The 12,783-nt window shown below is 34.4% G+C and overlaps 1 protein-coding gene across 1 annotated transcript in view; it reads right to left on the bottom strand.

The window, feature by feature from the left end:
- LOC123554017 (monocarboxylate transporter 7-like) overlaps positions 1-12,783 on the bottom strand; it is a 40,568-nt gene that overhangs the window by 19,074 nt on the left and 8,711 nt on the right. The window contains exons 4-5 of the mRNA XM_045343833.2: positions 5,440-5,603; positions 268-1,132 (exon numbers count right to left, since the gene is read on the bottom strand). Coding sequence (XP_045199768.2) covers positions 268-1,132; positions 5,440-5,603 — 1,029 coding nt within the window. The remainder of the gene's footprint in view (positions 1-267; positions 1,133-5,439; positions 5,604-12,783) is intronic.

Genomic DNA, 12,783 nt, shown 5'->3' with positions numbered 1-12,783 from the left:
TACAGAATCAATCTGTATGATGCATGTCAATTCCTCACAGTGAACAAGTATGTCGCATTTTCTTTTAAAATGTATTTTTAGACCCGGAAATTGTATACCTTTATGTATTTATGGAAATTATTTTCAAGCATGAGTTTATGAAAAAGTGTAATCATTTGTTGAATGATCAAAATAAAATGAATTTAAAATTCAGCATTTTCAAGTCAAAGTCTAAATTTGAGACTTAAAGCATGGATGAATACAGAACATGGAATGTGAGAGACTTACCCAAAACTGGTTGTCCAACAGCAGCTCCAAGACCTTGTATAAACACCACAAGTCCTAGAACTTTTGGCATCAACTTAAGTCCAACAAGATCTATTAACACTGGTGCATTGATTGACACATAGCAACCACCTAGGAATCCATAGCAACCAACAAACACAGCCATCAGCCAATACTCCTGTGCTAAGTTGAATCCAAAAATAGAAAATCCACACAATAAAGTTGCTAATCCCATAAGTTTGTACCTAGCAATAAACTGCAGATCACCAGCCACACCCACTAAGACACGCCCAAAGAGATCACATATACCAGTAATTGAGACAAGATATGCTGTATCATATTTTGAAACACCTCTACTTCCTGCGGTGGGAGGCATAAACAAAATAAAATTAAAATGCCCGAAAAATAACAAAAAACTTACTAGTATAAATAAGATAACTACAAAACTTCTCAAAACACTGAAATCTAATAATCCTGAGAGAAACTGTATACATTTATTTTTAGAATTGTTTTCCTCATTGTCAGCCATTTTATTTTTAGACTGGTTATCTGTATCAAGTGCTAAAGAATGCAGACTGTCTACACTTCCTATGACAACACTTCCTGTGCTAGAAGCCCGATACCTCACAGTCTCGAACAAACCCTCGCCAGAACTTTTCAAATGGTATTCTGCAGCTTCTTCGTCTTTAGGCTCTGCTGGTTTTACAATCTGGTTTGCCTTCCAGTCTTCTTGTTTATTCAAAAGTTTCTCCTGTTCTTTGCTACTGTCTACTATAGTATGACGTTTGCTGTAGAACGATGTTGGCCTAAATAACGCTCCACACATTATCACATTAAGATACATGCCTCCAATGATAATCAGGGTACCCTAAAAATTTAATAGATTTATTAAGGGACTGAATAAAATTACAGCCATTGTTAAAGGTGGTTCAAATCCATGCTAAAATATAAAACATCATAAACTTTGCCTAAAGAACTGCTAAATACAGACTTACATTTAAAATATGCTGAAATTACTAGACAGAAAAAGCAAAATGATTTTATAAATATTCAAAGAAAGGGTTACTTCTCTTTCTCTTTTATTTGATTATTCTATAAAATTTCATTAACATCCCTTCAGACCAGACAAAAACTAGAAGGTGTTTTATTCACAAAAACATATGTCTCCCCCTATGTATACCTTTAGCTCTGGCAGCCATTTTGTGCAGCGAAGCGGAATGGTCGGTGAATGCACAACTAGGCTTGGTACTGATCACTCTTGTGAAGTTTCTTCAAAATCCGACCAGCAGTTTGACCTGTGAAAGCCGGACAAGTTTTCTATTTTTAGCTCTGGTCACCATTTTGTGCAGTGAAGCCAACAATATGCACAACTAGGCTTAGTACTGATCACTCCTGTGAAGTTTCTTCGAAATCCAGCCAGCAATTTGAACTGTGAAAGCCGGACAAGATTTTTCTATCTTTACCTCTGGCAGCCATTTTGTGCAGTAAAGTGGACTGTGCCGGCATTATGCACAACTAGGCTTGGTACTGATCAATCCTATGATGTTTCGTCCAGCCAGTAGTTTGACCTGTGTAAGCAGGACAAGATTTTTTCACTTAATCTCTGGCGGCCATTTTGTGCAGCGAAGCGGAACATATCAGCGATATGCATAACTAGGCTTGGTACTCATCACTCCTATAAAGTTTCGTCGAAATCCGGCCAGCAGTTTGACCTGTTAAAGCCGGACACGATTTTTCTATTTTTAGCTCTGGCAGTCATTTTGTGCTGTGAAGCGGAACATGCCAGCGATATGCACAACTAGGCTTGGTATTGATCATTCCTGTGATGTATCACTGAAATCCAGCCAGCAGTTGGACCTGTGAAAGACAGACAAGATTTTTCTATTTTTAACTCTGGCTGCCATTTTGTGCAGCAAAGCGGAACATGTTGGCGATATGCACAACTAGGCTTGGTACTGATCACTCCTATGAAGTTTTGTTAAAGTCCAGCCAGCAGTTTGACCTGTGAAAGCCGTACAAGATTTTTCTATTTTTAGCTCTGGCGGCCATTTTGTACAGCGAAGCAGAATATGCTAGTCTTAAAAAAACTGCATTGGATACCAGTTACTCACAGAGTGGACTTTAAGATTCTAGTTCACACATACAAAGCATTGCATGACCAATCAACGATCTATGTTAAAGACTTGCTAGAACTCTATCAGCCTGCAAGAAATTTGAGATACAAGAACAAAATACTGTAGATACCCATGTATAATGCTCAGTTTTTTGACCCCAGGAACCATCCCCGAATCGTGGGTGCACATTATACACAGGTACAGACGATTTTCAAACTTCAAAACAAGTTTTGTTTTGATGTGCGCCATTTTGGTAAAGGGAAACTACTCTCCGCGCTAACTGTCACCGCTAAAACTAAGATTGCTGTTACGTTCATTAAAAGATCGAATGCTTTATTTTTCTTTCAAACAAAATTAATTTCATATAAATTTATAAGTATTTTGATGAAAGAAATATTAATAAATCACAAAAATTATGATACTAATTAAAGATCAAGTATTATCTTTAACCGAGATCAAACTGTGAACAACAAAATTGACACAAGGTGACATGCTAACTGCTGGTAATTACTGGCTATTGATCATAACAAGAAGACTATCACACCTTTTATTATAGGTTTGAACTGAGAAGCTCAAGTCATTTTGAAAGATACCATTCTGAAATATTGAATCAGCTGCTATTTATTTATTCTATAATAGTTAATTAAAGTCGATGTAAACTCTACTTTTGTTTTCCATCCGCCTAAAAATTGACCAAAAATGTTTTTTTTCCCCCAGGATTTTGGGCTAAAATTGGGGGTGTTATACACAGGTGCGCATTATACTTGGGAATCTACGGTAATATTTAAATCAAAACAACTTGATGTTCCAAAAAGCAAAACTGTGAGGTACGGTGATCGTAGTTTTTCATCAGCTGCACCAAAGTTATGGAATACTCTTCCGGCTACCATTAGAGACGCTAAAAGTTTGGATGCTTTCAAAAGATGATTAAAAACACACTTTTTCTTCAAGGTTTATTGAAAATGGCTTTGCACTGGAAAACAAGCTGTTGTGTGACTGTGTAATAGAAGTTATTTACTGTTGTTTATTGTTCTTTAAAATATCTAGTATAATTAATATGTTGAGTCAAACCTGATCCTAGCTAACTACCTTTTAATGTAACAGTCGATTATATTTTTAAATATTGTATTGTGTGTCCATATCATTCTGTGATATGTAGTTTGTACAGCATTTTTGAATGTTTATTTTATAGATGAGAAGAGCGCTATAAAAACCTGGTAAATAATAATAATAATAATAATAATGCCAGCGATATGCACAACTAGGATTGGTACCCATCACTTCTTTGAAGTTTCGTCGAAATCTGGACAGCAGTTTGACCAGTGAAAGCCAGACAAGCTTAATGCGGACGGACAGACGGATGGCAACGGCAAAAAAAATATGTCTCCACCATGTATGGGGGAGACATAAATAACAAGAGGGCCATGATGGCCCTATATCGCTCACCTGGTTAAATGGTTGCTATGAAGATTTGCATTTAAGCTTGACCCCGGGGTCATGATTTGAACAAACTTGGTAGAGATCTACTAGGCAATGCTACACACCAAATATCTAAGCTCTAGGCCTTCTAGTTTATTTCTAGACATTTTTTTGAAGATTTTCCTATGTACAATCAAGTAACCCCTGGAGCGGGGCCAATTTGATGCCGGGGGTCATGATTTGAACAAATTTTGTAGAGGTCCTCTAGGCAGTGCTACATGTCATATATCTAAGCTCTAGGCCTTCTGGTTTATTTTTAGAAATTTTTTGAAGATTTTCCGATGTACAATTAAGTTAACGCTAGGGCGGGGTCAATTTTACCCCAGGGGTCATGATTTGAATAAAGTTTGTAGAAGTCTACTAGGCAATACAATCAAGTAACCCCTGGGGCTGTGTCAATTTGACCCGGGGGGGCAAGATTGGAACAAATTCTGTAGAGGTCCACTAGGCAAAGCTACATATCAAATATCTAAGCTCTAGGCCTTCTGGTTTATTTTTTAAAAAAATTTGAAGATTTTCTTATAGAAATCCATGTAAAATCAAGTGACCCCGGGGTCATGATTTGAACAACTTTAGTAGAGGTCCACTAGGCAATGCTACATGTCAAATATCTAAGCTCTAGGGCTTCTGGTTTTTGAGAAGAAGATTTTTCAAGATTTTCCTATGTAAAATCATATGCCCCCTCGGGCCGGGTCAATTTTGACCCCGGGGTCATGATTTGAACAAATTTGGTATAGGTCCACTAGGCAATGCTTCACACTAAATATCTAAGCTCTAGGGCTTCTGGTTTTTGAGAAGAATATTTTTAAAGTTTTTCCTTTCGGTTGCCATGGCAACCAGAGTTCTGCTTGGAATTAAATTCTTTGAATAATTTTTGTAGAGCTTCCCCCAAGGAACATTCCTGTGCAGTTTGGATGAAATTGGCCTAGCGGTTTATGAGGAGATGTCGTTTATTGTAAAAGTTTACGGACGCCAGACGCCGGACGGTGAGTGATCACAATAGCTCACCCTGAGCCTTTGGCTCAGGTGAGCTAAAAATTAAAGGTCAGTATAAAAAGGGAAATAATTCATATTATATTACTTTTGTTTTTCACTTCCTCACTTCGTCATCTAACACTTAAATTCCCTTCAGTGGAATTAAAGTTATTGTCTGGAATGTTTTGGGAAGATGGACAGGTGACAGACTGGACAAACTGATTCTAAGAAACCAGACTCCAAACTAAAGCATCCTATTGACCGAATCTGAGAACTATCTTGAAGTTGACAAATGAAAATGTCTTTAAGCTTTCTTTCATAACCTTGGAAAGAAGCTTTTTTTATTTAATGGGAAATTTCATGCTCTTTCAAAACAGTTTCCTTAATTGAATTATATACAAGTGTATTTTATTATACAAAAACAACAGTGAGGAGCATGAGATTGGACGTTACTGAACTGCTCCGCCACAGAGGCTCCCCAACTGTTGTTTCCTCAAAATGCTTAGACTTTGTGGTCAGTATCATTCATAGTTTATGAAACATTATTGCTGTATATACTTATATGGGAAGGAATATAAATGTTGAAATACTGGGAATATATCGCTACCTTTAGAGAGTACGTGTCCAGCAGGAACTGTAATAATGGAGGGATTGCAAACTGTCCTAGACTTGCCCCTGACAGTGACAGGCCATTAGCAAGACCACGCCTCTTGTTGAAATATTGTCCTATTATAACCAGTCCATTACCAAAGAGACAGGCATTACCAAACCCTGAAATCAAATAAATGGAATATACAGGACTACTTCCTTACAAAAACAAAAACAAACCCTACATTATCAAAGAAAAAATCATCTTTTACTGTTATGCATATTTAAGACATATAAACCACTTATGACTTGGATAAAATGCATGTTTTATCAATAGAAAACTGTCAATCCAGGTGAAAAAGTCGATTCCTGGCTCCAACGTTATAAAACTGATCAGATGCCAAAGTTTAGAAGAGTGAAATAAACACACTACAATAAGTTACGTAGACCACTTTAAGACAAAACTATATGTTGCAACTTAGTACAGTCTCCAATAAGAGTGCCAGACTGTCACAAAATACGCCCGTCTGAACTTGGCCTAATTCAAGGGCCAAGGTTAATAGGTGTGAAGTGCAGGGTCTAGTACACGTTTATATGGCTCCGTTAATATTGACGATAAAACTGTTTTTTGGACACTTTCAGATATATGATTTATATCAGTGTGTAGGATTTTAGTTGGACTATAAAATGGATAAAGCATTTCAAGTGAGTGATATTTGTATTTCCTGCAAAGAGAAGATATTTGTTTTTGCATAACTGGCAAAATTGGTCAGATTTATCGAGCTCACTCAGCCGTTACATAATTGATTTACCTGTACATCGACTGTATTGAAGATCTCTATTGTGTATGAACAGAGCGATAATCTACCTGGGTCAGTATTGATGATTTATTCTACGGAAGCGTAGGAGGGTCAAAATTATAAGCTAAGCGGAACTAGTAACAATATATTACAATATATACACTCAATTGACCGCCGTTATGGGAATTGATGTCTCTTTATATCGTGCCAGGATTGGTATATATGCTCTACGCGTCAGAAAGCATACTAGGCGTCAAAAATATGGCAAATATTCTGCAAACATTTCTGGGACAGACATCCATTGGAGAAGTTTAGCGTGTAATCTTTACTGCTTGTTTAGTATGCTTGTACTGTACAGAGTGATATGTGGCCATAGATACGTTTTAGATAAATATGCAGTTATATCAATGAATGTTTGTGAAGGCTGTGACAGGGCATCAAATATATCACCAGGAACTACCTCTTTATGTGGGTGTTCTCAGTATGGTGTTCTGTATGGATCATATTCTAACGATTGCTTGTACTGGCGTCAGATGTTGAATCCAACCCTGGACCAGAAACTGGAAGTATTATCAGTGACGAAAATACACAAAAAATTTTGAAAGCTATATCGGAAACGAAAGATGGAATTCGAGGAGTCAAAAATGAAGTCCAGAGTGTTAAAACTGAATTGATAAGTTTGAAATCTGAAATGAGCTCAATTAGATCAAAAGTTATAGCTGTTGAATCTGAACAGAAACGTGTCGAAGATAGGCTACGAGGTATGGAGGGTAAATTAGAGTATTTGGACCACAATCAAGAAATATTACAGAGTGATACGGCTTCCCTCTCATTAGCTGATGATTTGCGTGAAATTCGGTTAAATAATATTGAACACCAATTAAATATTATTGAATCAGATAGATTGATAGGCTCTTTGCGAATATTTGGACTTGACGAGATAAAAACAGATGATAGGCCATTGAAGGCCATAGTTGAGGAAAAAGTACTGGGTATTGCGGAGGAAGTCGAAAATTTCGATACTGACACTATAAAATATGTTAAACGCATTGGTGAAAAAGATGGAGAAAGTGCAAGGATGGTAATTGCACAGTTTGCATGTAGTGAAGATAAATTTAAACTCTTTAAATATTGAGATAGTCTTAGGAGAAATGGCATCCGTATTTCTAATGATTTGTCCTACATTCAGCAACAACAATTGAAAGAGCTAAAACGAAAGGGCTTACGTGGGTATTTCAAAGGTGGAAATCTGCATACTTATAAACCGGTTTCTAAGGATGAAGATTATAATGGAGAAACTAGAACTTTCAGGTGTGTAGTACGTAACAGGCAAGGTGGTAATAGCGGCGAACCTGATGTTGAAGCCATGGAGTCGGTCTCTTTGGAGGTCAATCACACCAAAAAATAGGATAAAGGTCAAAGCCCAATACATACAGGAGATACACTTAATTTATTGACATGGAATACAGAAGGTTTTAAATCAAAGTTAAATAATTTTGACATATTGGATTTTTTGAAAAGTCATGACATCATTGGTATTCAAGAAACATGGGAGCTGGAATCAGATTATTGTGAACAATATTTTCCTGAATATAACGTGTATTCCTGTAGTGCTAAAAAATCAAATGCTGGTGGAAGGCATATTAGCGGTGTTACTGTCTTAATTAAAAGTGATATGACATCTTTTGTGACACGTGTATGTGAATGGTTTACTTTTGGTGTTATGCTATTGTTTGATAAAACATTACTGACCACAGATAGAGATGTTCTATATGTTTCATTGTATATACCACCAGAAAATTCTCCGTTTTATGATAATAAGGATACGACGGGGTTACAAGAACTGGAGGATTGTATTATTACAAATCAATTACTTGATACAGAATTGTTGTTAAATGGTGACTTTAATGCCCGAACTTCTAACGCTCTAGACTATGTTACATGTTCTGTCAATATACCAGAATTAACGGAATTTAGAGATATTATTGACAGTGAGGTAGTTATTGCAAGGTCTTCGTCTGACACCAAGATGAATAAATTCGGTCATGAGCTTATAGAATTTTGTAAAGTGTATTCCTGTATTATAGCAAACGGTCGTTTTGGTGTGCATCCAGAGAGTAATGGCTATACCTTCGTTAATAGTAATGGTTGTAGTACTATTGACTATTTTATAACATCTAAATGCTTGTTTGACCTCATTCAACAGTTCCAGATTTCACCGAACACGGAGAGTTGTCATATGCCTATAAGTCTAAGTTTGAAATTAAGTCATGGTGACACACCCTTGACCATTGACGAGAATCTGCACTTGGGTTACAATCTAAATGATGACAATTGTAAGGAGTACTTACAATGTTTATCGGAAAATATACTGAATGGTTTTTTCAATCCGATAGATAACATGCTAGACGACAGTAATATTGATATAAACGTTATTGTAGGCGAATTGGAAACGGCTATAGTAGATAGCAGTGCTAGATTTCAAAAATTAAGAAGGCCGATTATTCGTAAAGAAAATAAACTATGGTTTGACAGTGATTGTAAAGCTGCAAAATTACAGAGTAGAAAAGCTTAAACAAGTTTCCGTCCAGCCGATGTGAAAATAATTTGAACGACTATATAAATAGCAAACATGTTTATAAAAATATGTGTAGACGGAAACGTTACTTATATAAGAAAAAATATGTGTCTAAAATAGAATCTGTTGTAAATAATTCAAAGATGTTTTGGCGTGAGTTGAAGAAATTGACAGATAAACCCAAGTCGCAACCAAATATATCTTTGAACAGCTGGTTTGAACATTTTAGCAACTTGTTTGCAGCGAATGTTGCTGATGACAATATTGATTATGAACAGGACGAAAGAGATATTGATATGAATATAAGTATCGATGAGATCGAGGACTTAGTGTTTAATTCTAGTATAACAGATGACTAGATTGTAAATACTGTAAAGTCTTTAAATATACACAAGGCATCTGGTGGTAACCTTATTCCACAGCATATAGTTTATGGTGTAAATGTATTATTACCTTTTATACGAAAATTGTTCAACAGATTATTTACAAAAGGTGAATTTCCAGATGAGTGGGCCAAGTCAATAATTATTCCGCTGCATAAGAAGGGAAGTGTTAGCAATCCAAATAACTACAGGGGTATTGCTTTGTTAGATATTTTAAGTAAAGTCTACATATCAATAATTACCAAAAGGTTAACTTTCTATGTAGAAGCATATAGTAGAATATCAGAATGTCAAGCTGGATTTAGAGCTGGTTATTGTACAGTTGATAACGCCTTTATACTGTATTCTATTGTTAACAAATATTTAAGTGTAAAAGGAAAATCGATATACGTAGCTTTCATTGACATTCAGAAAGCCTTTGATTCGGTTGACCGGTCAGTATTGTATGATATTTTGAAAAACAATGGTGTTCAAGGTCATTTATACAAGGCTATACAATCCATTTATGTGTCTGTTAAAGCATGTGTTAGAACACAACAAGGTTTTACCAGTATATTTTCTTGCCCTGTTGGACTACGTCAGGGGTGTAACTTGAGTCCCATGTTTAAAACACTTCAATTTTGGTGATTCTCTTATACAGTGGGTAAAATTATTTTATAATGATATAACCAGTATGGTAATAAATAATGGCTATCTATCAAAACCCTTTTCAATACTACGTGGAGTGAGACAAGGCTGTCCTCTTTCCTCTTCCTTATTTATTATTTGCATTGAAATCCTCTCAAATTATATCGAGACTGATGAGATCATAAAAGGCATAACAGTTAATAATGTTGAAATAAAACAATCCCTGTTTGCAGATGATGCAACCTTTATCAATAATGGTGCAAAACATTCATTTGAACAACTAATAGATGTTATATCGAACTTCGAGTGTATATCTGGATTGAAACTTAATATCAACAAAACTAACATACTAAGGATAGGATCATTAAAAGATACAAACCTCCAGTACTGTAAAGATAAAATGTTTAATTGGACATCCGAGTCAGCTCAAACATTAGGAATGATATTTACAAATGATAAAAAGACAGCATAACGTTAAACCTGATACCCAAGATTCAAAATTTTACTAACTGTTTAAAACAATGGGAACATAGAAAACTAACACTACTTGGAAAAGTAACTGTTATAAAATCATTAGCTTTACCAAAACTAATTTACCCTCTTACAGTGTTACCAAACCATCAAATGAAGTAATGAAAGAGATTAAAACACAATTGTTTAAATTCTTGTGGGATAATAAACCAGATAAAATTAATAGGGAGATTATTATACTGGACTACAAAATGGGTGGTATAAAAATGATAAATCTAGATCACTTCATAAATGCTATAAAAGCTTGTTGGATCAGAAGGATAATAGATAAAAGTAACCAAGGACAATGGAAGATCTTTTATAGTACATTATTATCTAATGTTGGAGGAGAACTTTTATTTGAATGTAATTATTCTCAGAAAGAAATTGAAACTATATGTAAATCCAACATTTTTATTGAAAGATTTATTGATAGCTTGGGTAAATATTAATACACAGGACAACAATAAGAGCATAAGTAAACAGGTAATATGGAATAACACAAGCATAAAACTTGAAAATAAAACATTTTTCTATAAAGACTGGTACGAAAAGGGAATAAAGCATTTGGAACATTTATTTGATTACAGAACAAAAGCTTTCTATACTTTTGACGAATTTAAATTTTTATATAATATAGAAAACAATCAATTCTTGAAGTACTACAATCTTATAGCAAGCATTCCACAAACTGTTAAACAGGTGCTTAAGCAAGAGAATATATCTTATGCACGAAATGAATTACTTATAGATAAATTAAGAAAGACAAAAGAACCAAATAAACTACTTTACGACACGCAAAGAAGAAACAGACCAAAACCAATAATTAAGTCGGAAATGAAATGGTCAGCGATTATATCAGAGAACCCTCTTGTTGGTCAAACATATACATGCAAACACAGAAAGCAACAATAGATACAAAAATACGAAGTTTTCAATACAAACATCTGATGAGAATTCTCCCAACAAACAAATCATTATTTAAATACAAATTAACAGAATCAAATTTATGTTATTTCTGCAATATGCATGTTGAAACATTAGAACATATGTTTTGGGAATGTAACTGTGTACAACAACTATGGAACAAATTACATATGTACCTTGACAAGAAAAATCTCAAAACACATTTAGCTTAGAGGTAGTCAGTTTTGGTATCGCTGAAAGGAACGTAAAACGAAAAAATGTGATAAACTTTATAATATTTCTAATGAAATCTTACATTTTTCAAATCAAAAATAGAAAACAAACACTCAGTTTTGACAGTTTCATATCATATCTTAAAATCAGGATAAAACTTGAAAAAGAAATTGCATTATCAAATGACAAAATAAACCAACATAATATCAAATGGTCTGGTTTTGAGGTATGAATGTAGATGCTGTTGGCTATAATAATAATAAAAAAAAAAAGAAAATATCTTACATATTTTATTCTTCATCTATATAATAAAATGATACTTTCTAGACAGTGTGCCTACAAATTGATTTTTACATGATTGTAGCATAAATAACCATTACAATTTTTAGACAATTATATGAGTTTGGAGACGATCTAAACATCCAATAATATCTACTCTTTTTAACTTTTTTCTCTCTTAGATGTTTTGTTCTCTAATTTTTTTCATCTAAAAATATATATATAGAAAAAGTCTTCTTCTGACATCCATTACTACAAATGTTTGTTTAATCAGATGACCATAAAATACATGTTTTGTATCTATTGTTAAATACATTTGTCCAAGTCATCATATTTTGTAAATGTATGAAGATTGAAAAATAAATTATAAAAAAACTTGAGTCCCATCTTGTTTGCCATGTTTATAAACGAATTGGATACTTTGTTATGTCAAAGCAATATTAGAGGCATCCAGTTATTTCCTGATACTATGGAAATATTCCTACTTATGTTCGCAGATGATATTGCTCTTTTAGCAGATATTGTAGTAGGGTTACAAAGGCAATTAAATATTTTAGAAACCTTTTGGTATTCACGTAAACTTACAGTTAATATTTCTAAAACAAAAGTACTGGTCTTTAAGCAAGGTGGACGATTAGCGAGGAGAGAACGCTGGTTGTTTGGTAATAACGTAATAGATACTGTGAATGGTTTTACCTATGTTGGCATATATTTTTCTAACAGACTGTCATTGTACAAAATGGCTGAAGCTATGTCGGTTAAAGCGAAAAAAGTTCTGATATATATTTTTAATTCTCTACAAAATTTGCAATGTTTACCTTATAAAACGTTCTTTAAAATATTTGATACAAAAGTTGCGGCTGTGTTACTATATGGTTCAGAACTATGGGGACTAAAACATATGCGATGTGTCGAATCAATACAGGTATATGCGTGTAAACGCTTTCTTAAAGTGAACAGAAGTGCATGTAACGATGCTGTTCTTGGGGACGTTGGTAGATTCCCCATGTATATATATTCAGCTAAACGTTGTATCAAATATTGGA

Source organism: Mercenaria mercenaria, chromosome 7 (assembly GCF_021730395.1).
Source record: "Mercenaria mercenaria strain notata chromosome 7, MADL_Memer_1, whole genome shotgun sequence".
Lineage (NCBI taxonomy): Eukaryota > Metazoa > Mollusca > Bivalvia > Venerida > Veneridae > Mercenaria > Mercenaria mercenaria.
The sequence above is the reverse complement of the archived record's forward strand: the minus strand, read 5'-3'. Positions and strand labels throughout refer to the sequence as shown.